At 39.5% G+C, this 22,357-nt stretch overlaps 1 protein-coding gene across 20 annotated transcripts in view; it reads right to left on the bottom strand.

The window, feature by feature from the left end:
• CPT1A (carnitine palmitoyltransferase 1A) overlaps positions 1-21,786 on the bottom strand; it is a 64,027-nt gene extending 42,241 nt beyond the window's left edge. For 3 of the 20 annotated variants that reach the window (XM_075162879.1, XM_075162859.1, XM_075162878.1), the window contains exons 1-12: positions 21,638-21,786; positions 17,514-17,700; positions 14,783-14,865; positions 12,052-12,263; positions 8,370-8,448; positions 8,076-8,230; positions 6,827-6,966; positions 6,261-6,432; positions 2,902-3,003; positions 2,064-2,201; positions 1,127-1,204; positions 345-452 (exon numbers count right to left, since the gene is read on the bottom strand). In XM_075162879.1, coding sequence (XP_075018980.1) covers positions 345-452; positions 1,127-1,204; positions 2,064-2,201; positions 2,902-3,003; positions 6,261-6,432; positions 6,827-6,966; positions 8,076-8,216 — 879 coding nt within the window. In that variant the 5' untranslated portion in view covers positions 8,217-8,230; positions 8,370-8,448; positions 12,052-12,263; ... (1 more) ...; positions 17,514-17,700; positions 21,638-21,786. Of the gene's footprint in view, positions 1-344; positions 453-1,126; positions 1,205-2,063; positions 2,202-2,901; positions 3,004-6,260; positions 6,433-6,826; positions 7,014-8,075; positions 8,231-8,360; positions 8,449-12,051; positions 12,264-14,675; positions 14,752-14,782; positions 14,866-17,513; positions 17,701-17,876; positions 18,374-20,254; positions 20,348-21,353; positions 21,415-21,637 lie in introns of those variants that run through there. The other 17 variants (XM_075162866.1, XM_075162861.1, XM_075162875.1 and 14 more) reach the window with 17 other exon arrangements.
• Between the last annotated feature and the right edge of the window lie 571 nt (positions 21,787-22,357).

The raw sequence follows: 22,357 nt of genomic DNA, 5'->3' as shown, positions 1-22,357 counted from the left end.
CTCAAAAGTACCATTACATGCTTAGCACATACCAATAACATTCGTTATACAGAATACTTAACATATGCAAGTACAAGCCTCTATTTGTCTTTTGGGCAAATAATAGTTAATTTCAAATACTGCAATTAGTTGGCATGACAGAATCCTGTATTTTTGATAGTTGGTAGTTTCTGCCCATGTGCAATTCAAGTAATAACCAAGATGTTTGGGACCACAAATTTAGTTACATCTTACGTGTAGTTCTGACAATAAGACATTCCTCTCCTCTCCCATTCTGAAAACTGATCAACTTCTTACAGACTGTGCTGGAAAAAGATCAAAAGCATTTAAACTGATAAACATACTGGTTTGATTTCTTGTCTGTCCAGTTTTTTCCGATAGAGCATGATGGCATGGATAACATTACCAGCTCTAGCTGCCTGCAGGGTTGTGGGAGATAAATAAAGGAAGTCCTGTAAAGTACATAAGAATCATAAGTTAATGATTACCAGACTACATTTAAAAAAAAATACCGATAGTACTTCTCAACCACGTTCTTGAATTTTATTCTGGTCGATATAGAAAAGGCTTTGAAACATATGAAATGCATTAGTGCAGTGAGTTGATGTCTTGAAACTTAAATTTCTTCAACAGTGACAATCTCCTTAAACAGCATCAGTCCTAAAACATACATGATAGCTGTTAATCGTCCCCGTAGAAAAGACGATGCTACGTAAAACTTGAATCCAAGACTACCATATTTCCTCTTCTTGCTTTTAATTTTGGGGTCTTTTACAATTTTACGCCCCGCACTGACATTTGCGAATATGAGTGCACACCTTGTTGAACTGTGTTACCCATGAAGTTTTACATGGAGCTTTTGAAAGATTGCTTGTTGCAGTAAGCACAGAACTGTGTAAGTCATTACAGTATGAGTTTGCCTAAGTGGCAGATGCGCTAAGTTTATTATTAAGATAGCACTGTACTTGGAGACATTGGCTGCAGGTTATACTAGAAGAAAGAAAAACAAAGGTCACATACTCAGTGGCAATGGATTTCTAAACAGAAAGATATCATGAAATAAGATACCTGGCAGAAATTTTACAGTGCTTCTTTGACACATAACGTGTTTATAGTATTTACCTACCATTGCAAAATAGTTACTATTAACCATAATTGGTCCACGTCCCCTAAGGTAGATATATTCTTCCCACCAATCACTAACCTGTAGCAGGAAGGAAAACAAAAGCATTAAAATCTCAGAATTTCCACAGATTGCGTCTTCTATGTTAATGACTCCACAACACAACATTCCATACAGAAGCAGGAAGGAAACTTAGCTTGCCCCCCTACTTAAAGACAAACAAAAAACCTAGTTTGTGTTAAACTTTAGGGAAAAGAGCAAAAAAGGGGCAAGAGAATTAAATTAAATTCAGCTGTAGCTCTCTAATAAGCTGCTGAAGACGTCACCATCTTCAGCTAATATTTAAAATGTATCAGATCTCCTGAATGTTTTGCAGCCTTTTCCAGGACACTGTAGCTCAGCTTAGGCTACTGGGTACAGCTAGATGTTAGATAATATGTGAGGAAGGAATTATATTACAGTTCTCACTATGATGTTGGGGTTTGGGTTTTCTTTTTGGTAAACAAAAAACGAAAATTTATTGTTACAATTCTTTATTTCTCTTCCATATGCTTTAGCTGCTCTATATAAAAAAGTCGTTTGAAATCAATCTTCTAAACTACCTGGGTAGCCACCCCATTGTCGAGTTATCAAGCTTAACAAGCAAATAAACAGCCTCAAAAGCAATCGTAACAGCAAAAGCTAAATCTGCTCCAGAATAACAACCACAAACGAGGATTCATTCTTTCAAGTTCCATTCACCACACTGTTTCTTTATCAAATCACACAACTTATTTCTGTGCAAATCAGGTAGTTTCTGATGCACTTTACAAAAATATTAGGCAGTTTCAATTACCTTATTTTACATTTAAGAAAGAATGAAAGTTTAGCCAAAAAAGGCAACAGGGAACAAATTAAGTTATGTCATTTGAACGATTGAGCCTCCTATTTATCTACTCACATAGTTTGTGGCCCACCAGGATTTTAGCTTCAAATACCACTGAAGCCTTGGTCCCAAATTAAATGCAAAATCTTTGGCAAGACCCTCCATTCTTCTGAACTCTTCATCATCCATAAGTGGCCGAACTGATTCCAGATACTAGAATACAGGAAAAGAATCAGCATCAGTATAGTAACTAATATGTAGCTTCTTGCCATTCCTACACAAAGCATTTGAACAATAGACAAAGATCATCCAGACTCAATTCATAAGGTTGCAATTACTGTGTTGTTAAAATAAGAGTATACACTCTTTTAAACATCTGCCTGCAAACTACAAAAATGAGATCTTTTTCCAGACATTTGTCAGCAAATCACAAGTGGAAGAGGTTACTGTTCTAAAGATATATTTTCCACTCAAAAGGGGAAGACATAGTGCTGCTTCAGTATCAGGCAGAGATTTTTTTCATCTCTAAAAATCAAACCTTCAGTTTCTGTAACATACTGTCCTGCTACATTTTGCTACAAGGTTTTGTGTCATAAAACACACATTGATATGTTCAAGCTGTGGAAGATAACAAAACCAGTATGTTTCAAAAGCCCTCGAAATCACAGTTTGTTGCATAGTCTTACATCAACAGACATCACATCATCCAATATGAATTATGCCAGCTTCAAATTGTCACCAGTTTCAGTAGTTTGTCATAGCCTTTATTTTAATTCCTATGCAAAGGTTTTAATCCATTACACCATATTAATACCACCATGCAATACTTTTATAAGACATGGCAAAAAAACCCACAAGGGCATCTAAATATGGATTCAATGTTACTGAAGAAAATGAATTAATGAATGCACACCCTATTGATTGTGTCTTTAACAGCTGGAACTGGCAATCGTGGTAAAGATGCCTGGAAACTGTATAACATGGGTTTACGTCTTGAGAAGAGTTTTACAAGTGCCTGAAGAAAAACAAAAACAAAACACACACATCAAATTATTAGGTTCAACAAAAGAAAAATGACAGAGTAATAAAGTGTAATGTAACTCATAGTTCTTTTCAGTGGTAAATTATACAGTAGTAAATTTAGCAAACTATTATATTTATCACCGATTCATAAATAAAAGAGGCACTGACATAAACTAACTTCCTCAAGGTTAAACAACACGTCAGTGGAAGAGACAGACAGTCATAGACATTCCTGACTTCCCAGACAATCTTCTGGTCATTAGGCAGTATTGTTGTCTATGAACATCTTGAGATCAAGGCACACCTTGATCTCAAGATAAAATAAAGACAGAGCACTTACTTAACACTTCCTTTCTTTATACATTTCCCTCTGTAAAGATTAAAAAAAAGCAAGTCTACCAGTTGATCTTTAACTATATAGTAGATACTACAAAAATATCTATATTGTGCTTCAAAATGGGAATCATTATCAAGCCCATCACTCAGCTAAGGATTCTAGATAACTATAGCCACCTTTAAAAATAATAATTATGCTTTCAAATCATGGTTTAGTATTTTCCAAAGTTATAGCTCAACATCAATAATAGTATTGATGTTACACGGAGTTTCTTCAAGCATGAGTCTATTTCAGGGAGTCTACTGCATGATTTAAATATACCAAATTATGCAAGCATGCCAGTGTTATACTCAGTGCTTGTGTTACAAAAAAAAACAACAACGAAACAAAAAAGCCAGAGATGACAGTTCCCATCTTAGCTTCAGATATTACAGCATCTCCTGTTTTCTACGGGAGACTGAAGACAGAAGCAGCATTTCTGTCTACGACTACTTCTCAGCTGTGACACGCACTAGGCTGAAAGTCTAGACCATGCAACTTCTAGGCTACACATGAGAGGATTTTGACATTATGACCCTACTTCCGCATGAAAGTAAGGTCAAGTATTACACCAACAATCCAGTGGAACTTTTATCGTCAAAGGCCAATCTTGGTCCAATATACTATACCATATATTGTATATAGGCCAATAGACTAAAGACAGAAGAAAACAGAGGATGTCATTTCACTACTAAATTCCTAGAACTTCTCCCTTCTACTCCTTCCCCAACTCTCTCAATTTCCTTGGTGAGCACAGCTAGAGGAGGTTGTTTTAGGCAGCACAAAACTATTAAGAATTGCAGAGTATTACCCCAGCAAACATCTCCCTTGCAAATGGATCTGCATCAGAGAGTTGTCAGATGTACATGGATGAACCACAGTGATCAGCCCACTGAAATCTAGTTGTGTTTCATGACAAGATAAATTTGAAGCCAGGTGAGAAAAAAAGCTCAGCTTTTCATAAGAAAAAAATCTAATTCTGGGGACAATTTTATTCCAGAACCCTTAAGTCTGGAAAGGCTGAAATTATCTTCAGACAGAGAGTACCTGCTCAACTACAAAAACAGCAAACACATTTCATGGTATTTATCCCTTAAGTAAACTTGTAGTAGAGAATTTATAACAGTTTGAGACCATTAAATTGATCTGACAGACAGGCATACTTAATTATATCTCTAATTTCATATGCAAACACAGCAAATAATCTCATTCTAGCATGCGCTGCATGTGTTCGCAGATTATTTTTTTTTTTAACTTATTTTTTAAAACTGCAACTAATACTTGGATTTCTCCCCTTATGCTAGTACAGGAAATCTGACTTTAGAAGATGAAATATGTTCATTAAAAGTGCCACCAAACTTCCAACCAGCCTGAAAATCACTTTGTAGTGATTGAAATCAGAGCTCAGGTTTTTGATCTGCATGACTATTTGAACAGAAGACAGTATATTCACGATAGCATTTTTCATGCTGTTAATCACCATGAAAAACAGTTAAGAAAAAAAAACACAACAGGAAAACCCCTCCAGAAAATTACACAATATTAAAGGATAATAAAAATCTAGAAAGCTAAGGTAGTTGGTACTGTTTTACTAGGGAAACCAGTCTTCTCTTTTGTTGGGACTAGCTAAAGAAAGAATAAGTTACTAAAATAGAGCTTCATATTCAGTATAGATGAGACACTGTTGGGCATACACTTTACAGTGTCCTGTATTTTAAAACATATATAATACACAACAAAATACATATGCAACATATAATAGACAAAAATTTATAAATATAATACGCGACAAAGCATGGTAAGTAGCATTACAGTTCATACCATTTAAGGTTGATAAGGCAATATTAACAGCTTTAAAATATCTATCTGGTAGGGCATGCTGAAAACGGAGATAGCTACAGCTTCAAGCAATTGACAGAAAGCCTTACCATTCAGAGCCTGTACTGTACAAATTCGAGTCATGAGGCTCCTGATACCGCTTCCAGGAGAAACTATCAATTAGAAATTTCATTTGTAACAGATGAACATTAAATTCTATTTTAGTGTACCATTCTGGATACCTGTTCTTGAACACCTCTCATAATAAATCATGACATGTTGTTAGTCTAATACACATCAGTTAATTTTTGAGGCTGCAGAGACTAATTTTATCGTAGTAAGGCACTTAAGTTATTTCTATAACAATACTGGCAAAAGTGAGTTGAAACAACCGAGTCCAAGTAACAAAAACCCACTTTATCTCTTCGAGCACCTACATGTACATTTCTTCACTTTATACCTATCATATCCTTTAAGAATCCTTTCCCAAAGCACCACAATAACCAACAGGAGCCAGAACACTCTCATTTTATCCTTATATCAAAACTGCATAACAAGCTACCTACCTTACGCTTTCTCTCCAACTCATTTTGGAGGCATACCACTAAATCAATTGAAAGGACATTCAATATTATTTTCTTCAAGCGTAAGATTAATTTTAGAATAGACGACTAGAAATCCTAACATTTCAACAAAGAATTAGGGTAGCACTTTCTGAGGAGAACAAGATTTTTTGGTGCTGCAGTCCAAGTTCTTTAAGCCGTACTTGCACATAGAGAAAAAGTAGGTATTTGAGTCGCACAGTCCCAAAGCCTTCTGGCAAATTTAGAAGTTATTCTTGAAGTGTTTACTCTTCCTTCTACAAGGCCATGCTGAATAGTTTAATTATAGCATCAAAAGGATGACAATAATTAGTAGAAATATCTACCTAACAGCCTCCTGTCCCACGACACAGAAAACATAAGCAAGAAAAACCTACAAAGTTTTCTCTTTTAGGGCTTTGAATACAGATCAGGTAGAAGTTAAGATGAAACAGGAAGACAATATATCCTTACCATCCAAAACTTGGTGCCTGCAGAAAGTTTGCCATGTTCAGCGAACATCCAACCATGATAGGAAAGCAGCATTTTTAGAGAGTAGCGCATTGTTACAATAAGGGCAACCCAAAGCCCTGTGCCAAAAAGTATTCCACTCACGATGTTCTGCGTTTGGTTTGACATATAGCCGCTATTTAAAACAAAAGCCAGCATGTGCCAGTTAATGTCAGTTTAAGTTCTAAAGGGAACCTAATATTGCAAACCTAAGTCTAACGGTACTACAGACGGGCATTACACAAGCTTCATGCCTGGTTAGCCCTTTTTCATAAACTCCTTTCCAAACACCCTCTCATGCAGCAAGATCAAAGGCCACAGCAGTTGCCAAATGTGCTTCCCAAGTATACTCAGAAAACAATGTAGTAATACTTGTACAAACACCTACCTATTCCATACCCTCATAATCTGTTACTCTGTCACAAACGTTCTGTTCAAAAATTGATACACTTCAACAGGATTAGCTTTAAGAGTAGCTACAAATAAAACTGATTTCCTTTAGAGGAACAGTAACTTTTCAGTCTACTTACGTTGTATCAAGTGTTCGGTTGATTTTAGCTATGATTCCTAAAGAAGGATCAATTTTGGCATACATTGTTGACATCACACCCACAACTACAATAAGCCAGCTAGATGGGCTAGCAGGATAAACGCCAGTGATAATTCCATTCTGGAAAGAAAAGCCTTCACATAATTTTTTCATACCAAAGTGGTTGACTTCATATTACCATGGAAAGAAACAAAAATCAATACATTTAAGTCATTCAGTTTTAAACAAGAAGTTAAGATTATCCAACATTTTGTTATGTATGCTTAACTCAGGAGAAGGGAATGGATTTAGGTAAGTTTGATTGCTACAGAAAATTGTCACAATGATATCAAGAATTAAAGGAACTTTTAAGTTCTTTTGTAGACAACACTGATCCTGCTGCAAGTCTTACTAAAAATAGTGAAATTAGCAAACAAGTTTGGAACAAATGACACTTCAACAATTCCCACTTACACTGAGTTAGGCCTCTCTAAATGAATACAAAAATATTCTACTGAGCAAGACACTGAAAACTGGAATCAAGTTTTTTTTATATCATTTAAACAATCCTTCTCATAGCTTTATAAAAAGATTTTAAGGCTACTGTTAAAAACATGTTTTTGAAAGAGATGTTGAAGATAGCCTGTAGCTTATCTAGTTTGCTACTAGTAAAATAGATACTTACCATTTATGATCCTATGAATAAAACAATAAATTCACAACAATCTCTATCAAATACCTCATCAGAAACATTACTACTTAGCATAACTTGTGCAAGACAGATGTTCAGGTAACTTTTTGAAAACAGCAAACATTCTCCTTAATTTGAAAATTTAATTTTGGCAAAGAACACACAAAATCAAGAGTGTAGTCTTGTACCTCTAAGTGATATGACACTAAAAATCACAACTAGTTATATTTCTGACTTATGCTAAAAGATTACATAATTACATGATGTATTATGAAGAGAATGAAGTAAATTAAAGCTACTGTTAATTTCTACATCTGCTTCATCTTGCTTCCATAGAATAAATCAAAAATATGTACCCTTTCAGTCTTGTACAGCACCACCCAGTGCTACTTTCCTCAGTATCCCTTGTCTTAACTAAAACCCACACAAGTCTTTCACAATAAGCAACTTCATTAGCCATAAAGGCAAAAAAATTAAGTTTTGCCTAAACAAAATTCAATAAATCTATAAAACATTGAATAAAACTCAAGTTTCGTGGACTTGACTAATTTAAAAATACCTTGAATCTGATGAACTTTTTCTTCCATGAATGGACACCAGATAGGTAAATTTGTCTCAGTGCCTCATGGCTCATTCGCAGGTCAATTCCATCTGGAGTTACTGTAAATTGAAAAGCTACTGCTTGATGAGCTTCTGCCATTTTCAGAGAGAGCTCTGTCAAAAAGCAAAGTTAAAAAATTATTTCCTTTTTGTTCAAAGGAACTAGGACCTAGTCCATTTCTAGCAAGATATCTTCTACGCAGTAATTTTTGGAAATATTTCAAAGTATGACAAATTTACATACACTACTTGCCTCTTCCTTACAGGCTATGCTTGCACTTCAGTCCGAGAGTCCAGTATGTTAATTAAGGTACCTCTTCTAACCACAACAGCTGAAAATGGAAGCAAAACACTCTCATGTAACTTAGGCCTTTTGGCGGGATTGCAGCAAGCTGAATGTCGTGCATACATGCAATATATAAAAATTCAGAGCAGAGCAGAAAACTAAAGCCATAATATTTAGAAAAAGCGTATCGCAGGTACATAGCGTCTCACTCTGTAATGACAAAGGAGATTCAGAAAATGTTTTTTTCATCATTTTGAAACAAAAGGTATTTAAAGTCTTCACCTCAGCTAGCAAAACAAAGCTGCTTCTGGCCATATCTTCCTCCGAAATTTTTTTCACATCTTAATTTCAAGCTGATTAGTCACAGCAGTAAGACACTACAGCCCCTGTAGCTCTGAGTTCTGACTGGCAAATAAGTGCAAAATCAAAACTATGCAGAGTTGAGGAAACCAAGTCACAACTGTCAGAAAAATGACCTTCACATAAACAAATGTGAAATTAAGAGGAAATTTAATTGAACTGCAGCTCAGTTTAACTACCCAAACAAATATCAACAACGGTGCCAATATATGCAAAAGACCATCATAATGGGCAGGCATAACAGGCTCAAATAAAAACCATTGGAAGTTAAAACAGAAATGTAACTGTGATTCTGTTTACATATTTATGTCTCAACTCTGTCTGAGGATACAGCCAATTTGAATTGAACTGTATGCTCTTATTTATCAGCTCATCTTTATAGCTTTTTTCTTTCTGTAACCAGCATTTCTACGTAAATATCCTGGAAGTTACCCCTACTAATCATTCATTCAGAGTAATGTTGTCTAAGCACTTACAATCAGAACATAGATTTTTGCAGACAGGCTCTACGTATAACACTGAAATGGTCCAAACTACATATTCCTGAGGAGACCATTGTCATTCCGAAGTCTTTTGTCCACATTCACTTATTAGCTTACCAAAACTTCTGTGCATAATCCTAAAAACAACATCCTCTTAGAAGTATGGCAAAAAGGTAGAGGAATCCATAATCCCATCTGTAGGTCAGGATTCAAGGGCAAGTTTTAATTTCACATTTTTACTTGTACAAAACACATAATTTTCAATACCAAGTGTTTTAACGTGGCACTGGCATTCCTATTTAAGCAAAATCAGAAGAAAGTACAACTACTTCATGCCTTTTGAATCCTAAAGGCTGAAATCTACATTTCTCTTGCAAACCTGAAGCTTAGACTTTGTAATTAAACTTAAATTCTGGTAGACGTTCACCCCTGTTGAACAGCATGTGAGGTCTAACCAGTGCAGTTTAGCTGGGCACTTCAAAAGTTTATTATGTCTGTAGTGATGCTCCTCTAGTCTGTAAACATTCTACTATGTCAGAGTCATGTGCAGCATAAAGAAGGGGTGCAAAGGTATATGAGTAGACAACTAGGGAATGCAAGCACTAGGAATGCTGCTGTAATAGTAGGCTTAGGAAATAAATACACAATATAGGAAGAGAAGGAGCATTAGGCAGAGATGAACACAGTAAGTGCTGTTGCGCAGCATCTACTCAGGTTGCTGACCCATAGGTAGTGACTGTTCGCAATATTTAAAATGCCTATCCCTAGACCAGCCTGCAATGATCAACCGCTGCAATACAACTACTACTACAGTGGCTGAAGGCAATTCACAGATCTCCCAAATCCATCAGCCACTGCTCAAGTTTTAGAGGCAGAGTCCTTGGTGAATCAGGCTTCTGGGTTTCCAGAAGGGTAGCTAAAGCTCACAGTGTCGTACAGATAATACGCAATTTGATCTATACATGTACAGTGTCTGATCAGGACAACAAAGAAACCAAATCAGTGTCAAAACCTTTAAGACAAGCCCTGTATGCCCTACTAACAACTGCAATTTGTAGTACTTAATGACTCTGTCACTAACAACTGCTTATTCATAGGGGCCTTGCTGTAGACAAGTATCAGGAAGTCAAAGTCAGCTGTCCATTCATTCATTTAAATTGTGCATCACCAGTTCCGACATTGAGACCAAAACTTCAAGAGAGCAATAAAACAGAGACAGGCAGCAGTAATACATGGTATACCCTGGACTCAACAGGGTTTGCAAAAGGGGAGAGCAAAAGTTAAAGTTAAAATATTCTCAAAGTTAAGAATTCGACATATGTTTAGCAGTACCATTAAGACTGCGACGAAAAAAAACAAACCACAACAAAAACAACCATATCCTCATACGGAGAATCAGGTACCTGGATTTGTCTCAAGAAGGGCCAACAGATTCTCCAGTTCACTCATGGAACTTTGTATTCTGAATGCCAGTGTCTTAAGTACCTCATCAACTAGTTTCTATTACCCTTCAACTCCCCTGTGACTTCTCAGCTTGGGAATTTGTAACTATCCTCCTCTCTGTTTCTGAAGAGAAAGAATTTCAGGAACCATTCCCTTTTTAGGCACATGCATTCCTACTGCACAAGGCAGAAAAATTATAAATAGCATTAATCATAAACAGTCAAACCGATATTTTAATGAAGTTTTAACTTAGCATGATCATAAAATTAAATAAGCTTCAATAAGGAAAATATTCCTTATTCCCAAATGAAGAAATATTCATCCAGCAAGAATTAATCCTGATCAAGTAAACAAGCCCTGAAAGCAAAGACAAGTCTAGTTCTAGGACTGTATTACTTGACCCCAAGATGTGAAACAATCAAACGGCTTGTTTCTTTTCATATCCTTTTCATTTACTTCAGAAAACTGTAAGCCTTTAAGAGTGTTCTGAATTACGATGGCTGAACACTGAAGACTTCCTGAAGTCCCTTTCTTTGAACACTTATTTTCCTCCTTAAAGGCCAATTTAATCATAAGCTGCTGTACACTTCCCCTCCTTTGCATTCCTCTGCTGTCACGTGCTTGCTAGCAAAGTAGGTAAAAGGGCACAGGCTAGAGGAGCATGCGTGAGACTTGCCAATGTTAGTAAGGCAGCACCCACATCAATCTAACTAACTAACACTGAAACAATAACTTTCTTCTAACTTCAGGCATTTTGGTCAGCAAAATACAGCACATACTAATTAACCTCATTCCCAACAGAGAGCCATAAACAAGAGCTTTTGACTTTCTTAGCAGTTTGGCCAAGTCTCACTTAAAGGCGAAAAAAAGAGCAAAATAATTTCTAAAAGTAATCTGAAATGGCTACTTTCATTCCTTTCATTGAGTGTTCTCTCATAATATTAACATACCTTAAAAAACACACTTGCCCCTTAAAACTTGGTTGCTTTTTTTTTTCTTTTGCTTTTAATTAAAGGAGAAAGATGCCTGTGCTTTGCTCTTTTCTGGTTTTACTTCAATTCAAACATGTTGTAACAGCTGCAGATGCTTCTCCTCTTCCCTTTTCATACCTCTGCTTGAGCCAATCAAAACTTACCACAATTTTTTTTCCATTGTTATAAACAAGTACTGCTAGGTTGGATATCACTTTTAAGTCAAGAAAACACACAGCACACTAGAAGGCCTAAGCCCTGATAGACCTGGTGGTCTGAAAAACTATGCTGCTATGCCTACTATGCATAAAGCCTCCCCAGACTGCTATTTTTGCAGTTTCAGGATATTTACGCTATGAAGACCAAGGTTTAACTCACAGACTGCTCACAGACCTTATGATTTCAGGTCGCAGACACTGAACAGTCAACTCTGTATTAGGGCTTACATGTTCCTACAGCCATGGAAGGAGATGAGGGCCTCAGCTCTGGAAAATCTGAAGCTAAAAGAGATCCCATGTGCAGGATGATTCCATTTAGTCAGGCATGCAAGAAGTCACTTGTGGTTGGTAATGTCTCTCTGAAGCACATAACACAGAACACAATGTCTAAAAGACAGTGAAAGAATTACCATGTGCATCTTAAAAAGCACCAAGCCATGATACAAAAGTTAAATGTATTACAGTACATTGCACAAAACAAGGTATGAATTCCTCAAGCAGTTACTTCTGGAAATGCTAAAAGCGCTAAAAAAAGTAAAGTCACCACCTCTACCTCACAAAAAGCAACTCCGCTGCTTTAAGGGGATATCAATGTCACCTTTTATTTCAGAACTCAGCCACTTGATTCCCATACATTGCTTGGCTCATGTAATCCATTTTTTCCCCATTTCCTATTCCTCTTGGAATAGAGAAAACCCTGCCATTTCTCCTTGGCAGAAGTCCAAACATCCACTGGAAAGAGACGTATCATTTAAATGTAGTTTGCACATCTATAGCTCCTTTTCCTGCAAAGGAAGCAAGTTAACAAATGCAGAGGAAACTGGAGAGAAGTCTTATTCACATGACCGAGAATAGCTAAAACCTTGGTGAAAGACTTAGTTCTATGACTGTCACTTGCAAGTTACCTCAACAATTTAGTTTGAGGTGCTCCTCACAGATTTTTTACATCTATTTATAGATCAGCTTTTATATACAGGGCATACACCTGTTAGTAACCAAACTAAGCTCACAAAACAATTCTCTCCAATTATTCTACTCTGATGATCAAAGGTTGACAGTTTTCTTGGAAAAGTAGTGATTGCTGCATACAGTTTCTCCAAGAACACTGCTACATACCACCCCACACAGGTTTCACCCCAGCCATACTGTCAGATCCCTCAAGTAGACATCTTTGGTACCCAAACCAGGCTGTTCATAGATGGTGTGCAAACTTGCAGCATTACATGTCCCTGTGCTAAGAGCTAGAACATGCTGCATCTTGAAGTATAACGGCAGTTCTGAATTCGGAAGCACCTGGAAGCCCTCCTAACTTCATACAGACGCAAGGTACCACCAATAAAGCAGTAAGAAGCATCTTATCACATAGGTAGCGTCTTCTGACTCCTGCCAAGTTCCTTCTAGCAAGCTTAAAAGTAAAAAAAAAAAAAAAACCAAACCAAACCAACAAAAAAACCCACGCAAAACCAAAACCACACCCAACCAGAAACCTGACCTTGAAGAAGTATTCGCTCCTTTCTTAAAATAAACTTACAACTTCAAAATTTAGCTTAGCGCTCAGGTTTCAAACAGGAATAGAGACTGGTGAGGAGAAGAGTGTGATACTAAATCACTTACAATTACATTTTTCAGGGAAGTTTTCAAGTTGGGAAGTGGAGAGAGATATCAGTTGAAAGTACATTAAACCCAATTTTAGTTAGGAAACAGACTTAGAACTATATTAAGATTTGCATTTAAAGCTAGACACCTTGAACTCAGATGGAACTGAACTGAACTCTTGGGAAACCAAGCAAGTGCCGCAATGTCTTTGTCTTTGTCCCCAAAACAGTTTATTTCAAAGAGAAAAGGGGCTGGGGGGAATTCCATTTCTATCAACATGCAAAGCAGTAAGAGTTACTGTTTGAATGTTACAAGCAGCCGTACAGGAAAAAAATTCTGGAGCTCTCACAAGTTCTCTTAAAAGACTTAAAACTCTGAAACTTGTTTAAATATTGAAAACATCGAAGAAGTTTTATCCAGTATTTTATTGCCCACACATCAGATCTCTTTTCAGGAGATGAGCTTGCTAGAGCTTTTGGAAGAAAAGAGACACCCAAAAAGTTTCATTTGTATGTTCATTTGTTAACATATTTTGACACTTTGGGATAGATCACTGAATTCTAAGAGTCTGAGGAATGACTTAATGAAACCAGAGCCAGTATTAAAACACTACAACACCTGCACTGTGTTTGTGCTGAGACATTTGATCAAGTATTTTCTCTCACCTGTTTAAGCTATTACCATAGAAATTTGCATTTTCTACTCTCCTAGAAAGCCAAAACTATGAATGCATTGTTTTATACAAATCAATGAATAATTGTTTATGCTCAAATCTGTTGATTTTATACCATACTAAACTAAAAGCAAAAGAATTCCAAACACTGAGACGTCTGTCCAAATCTCTTCATGCATTATTCCAAATTTCTCTTCAGATTTCTGTTATTGATGCTCCTGTCAGTCCAAGCCTTCAGTATCACATACACAAAGTAATTCAGACTACCTTATGGCAGCTGACTTTGCCTAGATAGTGTGCTTGCAATGAAATGATATGTAATGAAGCACAACAAAGCCAATGCCAACATCCTAAAGTTTACTTCCACGCTTTGCCACCAACTACAGTTTACTGGCAAGATTGATCTATATAGCCATCCCAGACGTGGATGCAATCTACAGATAATCAAGGTTGCTTGAGTTTTTTGGTTTTGTTGAAAAAGACTCATGCAAACAAGCTTCTCCAAACCAAAAAGTGTATCAAATACTTACATCAAGCAGTAGGATCTCTTCTTACACAAATGTAAAAGGTTAGAGTCTTCCAAAAAAAATTTTATAAGTGTAGCTGTCTTTGTAACATTCATCAAGTGTGTCTTCACCTGTCTGAATTCTGCAGAGGTTCTGAAGTCTATCAATTTGACACCCTTCCAGATGTTTGATGCAAAAGTAGTAGCTGTCAAACCTATTTAAAAGGTTGAAGACAGAAAAAAAAAACGCTGCAGACTGACTGGCTGGAAAGCAACTTTGCAGCAAGTTGCATACAAGCCAGTAAGGTGCTCTTGCAGCAAAGGCAGCTAACAGAATCCTGGGATGCACTAGGAGTGTTGCCACCAGGTTGAGGGAGGTGACTCTTCCCTTCTACTCAGTGCCGGTGAGGCCGCATCTCGAATACTGTGACCAGTTCTGGGCTCCCCAGTAAAAGAGAGAAATGAAACTGCTGGAGAGAGTCCAGTGAAGAGCCACTAAGAGGATTAAGGGCCTGAAGCATCAATCCTATTTTTTAATACAGTTTTAACTGTATACCTAGCAGAGATGGTTTATGAAATTTAATATAGGAGTTTTTATAATAAATCTGCTTCAAAAAATAAACTTACTTTAAAACACTAAGGCCTGAACAAGAAATCCTGTGCTTCAATTGCTTTAAATGAACAGCATACCATGGAAGTCAAACTGGTAGTAGCAGTCAAACATTTAAAAAGAGCAAGTTTTCTGCAACTGATGAAAATGTACTATTAGTTTGTAGAATAAAAGAAGCTGGATTTTGCAGTAGAATTTTTACAGAGCTTTTTGTATGAATTTTTCAGACAATGATTCATCTGAATTTTTCAACATTATTGCAATAACTTTGCCCTCACTAAAAAGCACCAGTGTGTCATTATACAAGGTTTTTAAATGTATGTTGGTATTTTAAACACCACTACGTTGTCCAATGAGAGTCTGCCAGTCTTAAGATAGGAGATAGATTCTGGAGCTGACCTTAAGTGCCATGTATACTGCAGTGATACAGTGGGAAACAGTACAAACTCCTAATAAAAAATAAGACCTTGGAATTTAATGTTACATGTATATACCTATCTAGAGGAAACATTGACTGTTCCTATCAGATTAAGAAAGCCTGTATTATCAATAATAAAACCGATGCGACTTCAATAAAGTGTTTTCACGGAGTTTGCTATAAATGCAAGTTTCAGACACTAAAGTATACTCTGTACAGCAGCATCCAGCACTGACTCAGTAACTCAAGGTCCCATCCTCTCTTATGTGCGTGACTGCCTCCCCACCGCTATCTGACATAAATACTGAATCTAGTATTCGGGCAGAATTTTGGTAACCCAGACAATGCCAAAATGATGCCAAAAATGCTTTTACTCATGTGCATCTGGTGCTCCTTTGATGCATAGCTGAACAAAGTTAAAACTAAAGCTAAAGAAAAAGCATTCAGTTTAACAGAAATCCTAAAAAGATCAAAGTTGTCTAGAGTTTTATGCCTTTGAAAGGAAATTCAGGTATTGATCTATAAAATCTTCAATAAACAGTATAAAATATACAGCTCAAACATTTAAACATATGACCAAAAAGACTGTCTGGTCTCCCTTGTGTCTTGTTCCTTGGTCATTCTACTAGTTAATGCCACTTTCTTGCAGTGTATACTACACTTCTGCAAAAAGGTAACAAGATATCAAAGCCTCAGAAAGAGTAGAGAGCTGATTCATAGTTCATGTGATATTCTGCAAGGTGCTGACTTCTGAACTTACTATAAAGATTAACCAGACACTGTTATTCACTTGAGAATTTCTATTCCAAATAGCTTTCTTGTATACTAACCTTCAATAATATCTAATCATGCTTCAGCATATAAAAAGACACTGATACTTGCTGCTCTCAAGTTTTACCAATACCTTACAATGATTAATCATATTCTACAGACACAATATTAAGACAAATCTGAGAGGAGTGAAGCCAAATAATTCCTGTGCACTAAATAGTCATGTGGATTAAATTCACTCAACAGGGCTTCTCAGATGAACCTAATTACTATGGCATAGAAATAAAACAGAAACCAAAGAATCGCTCTCCTTTAAAACTTGAATTAACATAGCATTCAATCAATTATCATTTGCTCTGACAAAAACAAAGTTAAACTGACAGGTTCTCTCATGCCACTTTAGTCGTGACTGACACACGCTAAAACCAGTTTAAGCCTCCTAAAAGCTGAATCTGTTGTTTATGCGGCAGTTCTCTCTCACAGGGTCCCCAAAGTAAACTGACTATGCCATGACTGAAGTGGCTTAAGTCACTTGGAAAGAGACAGTAGCCTCTCCTCCAACGGCCATCGTTTGACATGTAAATTTCAAGTTCTCATCTTTGGTTATTGCTAATTATTGGCTCCAATCCTTCCCACCCTCACCTACAGCAGACAACTGTGGTCCCTTAGAATTGCAAATGTCTTAAATGATTTCTCACATCTGAAAAATGAACAAATTTTGTGGTTCAAGCCAAGATGGAGAACTGAATACATGTATTTGCCCACGTACAGCAACACTGGGACCTACTGCAAACCTCACCCACAGCAGACAGTTTGAAATTGGAACAGCTAAGGAGTTTGCATTAACTTGCTGTCCCACTAACAAACCTATCGGTTTGTGTCCTGTCCTCAGCAACTTTCCAAGATTACCTATGGGTGAATATCAGCTACCCTCTGCAGGCACCTCCTTTGGAATCTTGGGCCGATTTCTTTATCCCCTTTCTACGTGGTAAACTGGAGCAACAGGCATAGATGGAAGGGAAGAGATAATAACAAACAGACCAATGAATGAAACTTAAACATACCTGAACAGCTGTCTTCCTTAAAAGCGGACTTGAGATCTATTTGTCACACAGAAATCTTCTATCTCGCAAACTCACTGCGGCTAGGATCTTGAATAGGTTAGGACACACCGAGAGGCAGATTCATTCCAATGCTGCTAGCTCCTAATAGACCTTACACTGCAGCAATGGCAAACAGTCAACTGTAACTCTGAAATAGAAAGTCAAGAAAAACAGTTTGAGCTTTGATTCACACAGAGCTTTCAACCGCTCAAAGGGAATGGATCAGACTGGAACCATTTTAGAAAAACTGATGGCAATGGAGAGAATAGTCACAAAGAGCAGTTCTGAAACACTGTTTTCCATTACACTGGATGAAAGTATTACCTGGATCGATCTGTCTTCATTTAACAGGTCTGAGATGGTGAGGAACTGTGGAGTGAAAGAAAGTTCATCTGCTATCCACTCAGTCATTTCTGAGGGCTCAAACTAGTGATCGCTAGCTAGTGCGATAAGGAAGGTGATCTCAGGGGCTGGACTCCAACGTTAGTTTCAGCTTTCAGTTTAAGTGTTTGCCTGCAGGCTTTCAACTCCCGTTACAGTCAACACAGATGCCATCAAGATTTCTTGGAGAGATGTTCACAGAACAGACTGTTTTCACTGGCACTTCCAGGAGAAAAGCCACAGATAGTAAGTTGCCTTCTCACCTGATCAAACTGGAGACAGTCAGGCAAAGAAGTACAGGAGACTGGCAATAGCAGACAATGTGTTAATTACTAGGCTAACACTAAGGAATATTAATCCCTACAGTTTCTGGATCATATGGCCTCTCTCCTCTTCCCAAATAGCATACTCCTGTAAAAGATTGTTCCAAATGTACACTTCAACCAAAAAAAAAAAAAATCCCCAAAACACTGACATGCTCCACAACTGTAATCAAAACAGAAACTTTTACAACTGTCTATTATTTACAGTTTTTCCCCCCTATACAGAGTAGGACATACTATACTGTAACTAGACTTTTTAGATTATTCTAGTCTTTATTGCAATACATGTTATGTTGTACACATCCCAGCAAGCTACCTCCTCTGACCTTCTAGAAATTCAGAATAATCTTGCTGAGTAAGAAAAAAGCATACAAAACTAAACCACTGCACAGTTACCATATGATGCAGAAACCTCCCCTATCGCACAAAAACTAGGCTCTAGGATCTGGGTATTTCTTTTTAATACTGCTATAGGAGGCATGCCTAGGCATTTAGGTTATACGAGTTTTATCCCTTCTCTCTCCCTTTGCACTAATAAGCTTTTACGCTCATGCAGTAAAGAAGAATTATTATCTTCTCTACAACAACAAATATTTCTGGAATGACAGGACTTTTTTGAGACATGCAAGATGTCATATTTTAGGACTTTGGAGGTCCTGGAAGATGGACAACAATGTCTGGTGACCAAAGGCAAACTGAATGGATTGCTCTCACAGTAGTTCAATGATCATTTACTGTACAAGGTTGAAAGACCTGAACAAGGTCTTTCAGCCTGTATAAGGTTGAAAGACTGAAGAACCAGTTCCAAACATTTTACAAATATTTAATTTGACCATTCAAATTAAAGTTAATCCAGACTTGGAAGAAGAGGGATGCTTTTCAGTCATTTAGATCTTGTTTTTCTGAACATGTGGTGTTCAGGACTATGATACAGCATGATGCAGGACAAAGACAATGGTTTTGGAATATTAAAAAAATACACAGTTTGGGGGTTGTTTGGATTTTTTGTTTGTTTGTTTGGGAGTTTTTTTGTGGGTTTTTGTTTGTTTGTTTGTCTTTTTAATATAAGCATTCACTTAAATAGCCTTCTACCCAAAGTTTTCCAAAACCAGTCATGCTCGGGATTCAACATCCCAACTATCCCTGCATGCAGCAAACAGCTACATCCTCCCTGCCAAGGGCACATCTAACCGCCGATCGCCCCAGAACTTGTATTTGTTGTTATCTGTACCGAGCGTGCGCTGCCCCATCCCCTCTCTCCCCGAATTCCACCCCACAGCGCGGGGGGTTGGCGGGTCAGCTCCAGCTCCGCGGGGAGACTCTGCGGGGCGCGCCCCCTCCCCCAGGCGCTGCTCGGCGCCCCGCCCCGGGCCTGCTCACGTGACCACTCCCGAGAAGTGGGTGAAAGGTCGCGCCGCCGCAGCGCCGCGCAGGCCAACAACAGCCAGGCCTGCGGCGGGGGCAGCCCCGCCCCGGGCTGCCGGCACCCCCGACCTCTCCAGCCTTTTCTGCGCGGGCCGTGAAGGCGCTGCCAACGCCAAACAAAAGTTTCCAAAGAGAAGGACCGCAAGCAATGAAAGACGCAAAGTCCATCTCAAAGCTAGGAGAAAAAAAGCGGTGTACTTAGTTTGTGCAACTTAACAGTTTCTATTCTGGTGCTTGGTGCTAAAAAGCCTCATTTGTTTGATGTTATAGTTTTCTTTAACCAAGAATAATGTTTTCTTCCTGGAAGAGGCTCTTGAATCAAGGCTGAAACACCCCAAAATTTTAAAGAGCCCTCAGATCAACTTACCTTTTAAACCAAGTCACAGCTATGACAGAGCCCGATATCTGTATAATCATGCAAAGTTACGTTTCCTAAACTAATAGAGATCCACATTGTACTTACCTACAACATCACCTGCGCTATTATAAACTGGTAGTTACTAGTTTATATAGTATATCGATATGCTCACAACAGGAAAAGAACCTGCTAATTACCGCTGAAGACTACAATACTTTTATATAACGTCCGTTCGCAGTGATCAGAAAACACATAAAAGAGCTTGTAGATCTGGGAACTGAAGAGGTCAGACACTCGGGAAAACACAACTGTTTAAGGAAAGGAGAATAAAGGCATTAGATCTTCCCCCATTCTCAGTGCTACACTCCTACAAACATGTGATAAGGAAGCAAGTAGTTTTCTGTACAGTAATCTCCTCTAGATTGCAGTTTCAATAGATTGTCCTCTAAGTGCTGACAAACTGCCAGAGAAGAGGAAGAATGAGGTATTTGTCTTGATCCTGGTTTGCACTTTGCTCTTTCCAAAAAAGGTGCTTCCTGTTACAGTTCCATCAACACTAGTATAGATCTGTTGTAACTGGGTTATAAATGAAGTCATATTCTAGGTTGATTTTTCCATTTAAACCAGAAAACATAGCGCAAAATATGAAAGTTGTGCAAAAATGAGGCAAGAAAATGGAGTTTCGAGGTGCTGCAAAAATCTTAATCTACCTTTTGCAACAAGTCTAATTAGCATTCTCATCCTGTAAACCTGCCATACCATGAACAAAAGATAACATTTTCTTCCTGGGTGCATCTCAAAAGCAATTTGCAGTGACTACGGTTTTTATAGGTTACACAGCCTGCAATCGCATGAGCCTATAGACTAGTCTCTCGCTCACACGCACACTTAAAAACCCACCGATACCAAGGCGCGTGCACACAGAGCTGAAACTCGTCCTGGTAATGGGTCAAAGCAGCTCCGCTAACCCGTGAAGCTGCGGGTCACCAACGTCGTCTTGGTTTACGCGGCGTAGATTTAGTGAATCTCTCCGTGTAACTCTGCTCCCTGCCCCTGGCTCCCCCTGCCCCCATCCCCTCCCCTCCTCCGCTCCCTTACCTGCGGCAGTAACGCACTAACCCTCAAGCCAGGGGAAAAGGCGGGCAGGGACACCCCTCCCGCGCCCGCCGGCACCGCCGGGGAGCAGCCCCGCTCCCACCACCCTCACAAGGATAAGCCCCGCTTAGGAAGCAGCACCCAGCACACTCGCACATTTACCACAGACCTTCGTGCTCGCCCTAATGAAAATAATAATTAGGCTAAAACCAGACCAACCGAGCCCGTCCGCCTGACTCCAGCCTCCTCCTCCCTCAGCCCCAACGCGGACGGCGGTGCGCTGCCGGCGCGTCCCGGCTGGCGGGGGGGAAGGGGGAGGGGTAGAGCGGCAGTCCGCAGTGAATCAGCCGGACGCAGAGGAACACGGCCCGCCGCTGCCCCCTATCCCGTTCCCCTGGGACCGCCGGAGCCCACCGCCTGCAGGCGGCAGAGCTAAGCCGAGCAGCGCCGGGAAAGCCTACGCCCCACACCTGCCCGGGGCCCGCTGCCCGCCTCCCACTCACCTGCTGAGAGAATGGCGGTTACCGGCGCTCAGGCGGGGCAGGCTGAGCCAGGCTGGAGCGAGCGGCAGCACGAGCGAGAAACGAGTGAGACGCCGGCCGCTCCCTCACACACCCTACGAGAGCCGGGCTTGCCGCCCGCTCCCCCATTGGCTGCCGGCGGCAGAGGGGGCGGGTCCGGGACAGGGCAGGGGAGGAGGTACAGGGCGCGGCCCGTGTGGGCGGAGCGGAGGCGGGGAGGGAGGTGGGCACTGATAGGCGGGGGAGGGGCGGGGCGGGGCGGGGCGGGGCGGGTTGGGCTGTGTGATTGGCGGGGAGCCCAGGCCAGGGCCAAAGGGAGGGCCTGCGGGGCCTGAGGTGGAAGTCGGGGCGGGGAGGGGGCCTGAGGTTGCGGCCGGGCTAGCTCGCGGAGGCGTCGCGAAACGCAGTCTCCGTGGTCTCACAGCCGTCCCGCGGAAGGAAGCTCCAGGGATTGCGAGGAGCGGCGCCGGGGATGCACCTTGGGAAAGCACTGCGCGTGGGGGGCCTGTTTGGGGTGCAGCCACGGAGCCAAGATGGCTTCCCTGCGAAGGCCCAGCCAGCCCACTCTGCTCCAGCAAATGCTGGGATTTGAAGGAAATAAGTACACTTAATACATCTCAGCAAAAGTAATGACATTCTTTTAAAAATGCAAAATCATGAAAGTAATTCAAATGGAAACGTGTCAGCCTCAGGGCAGAATGG

Source organism: Calonectris borealis, chromosome 14 (assembly GCF_964195595.1).
Source record: "Calonectris borealis chromosome 14, bCalBor7.hap1.2, whole genome shotgun sequence".
Lineage (NCBI taxonomy): Eukaryota > Metazoa > Chordata > Aves > Procellariiformes > Procellariidae > Calonectris > Calonectris borealis.
This window is presented reverse-complemented; position numbering and strand designations above follow the sequence as displayed.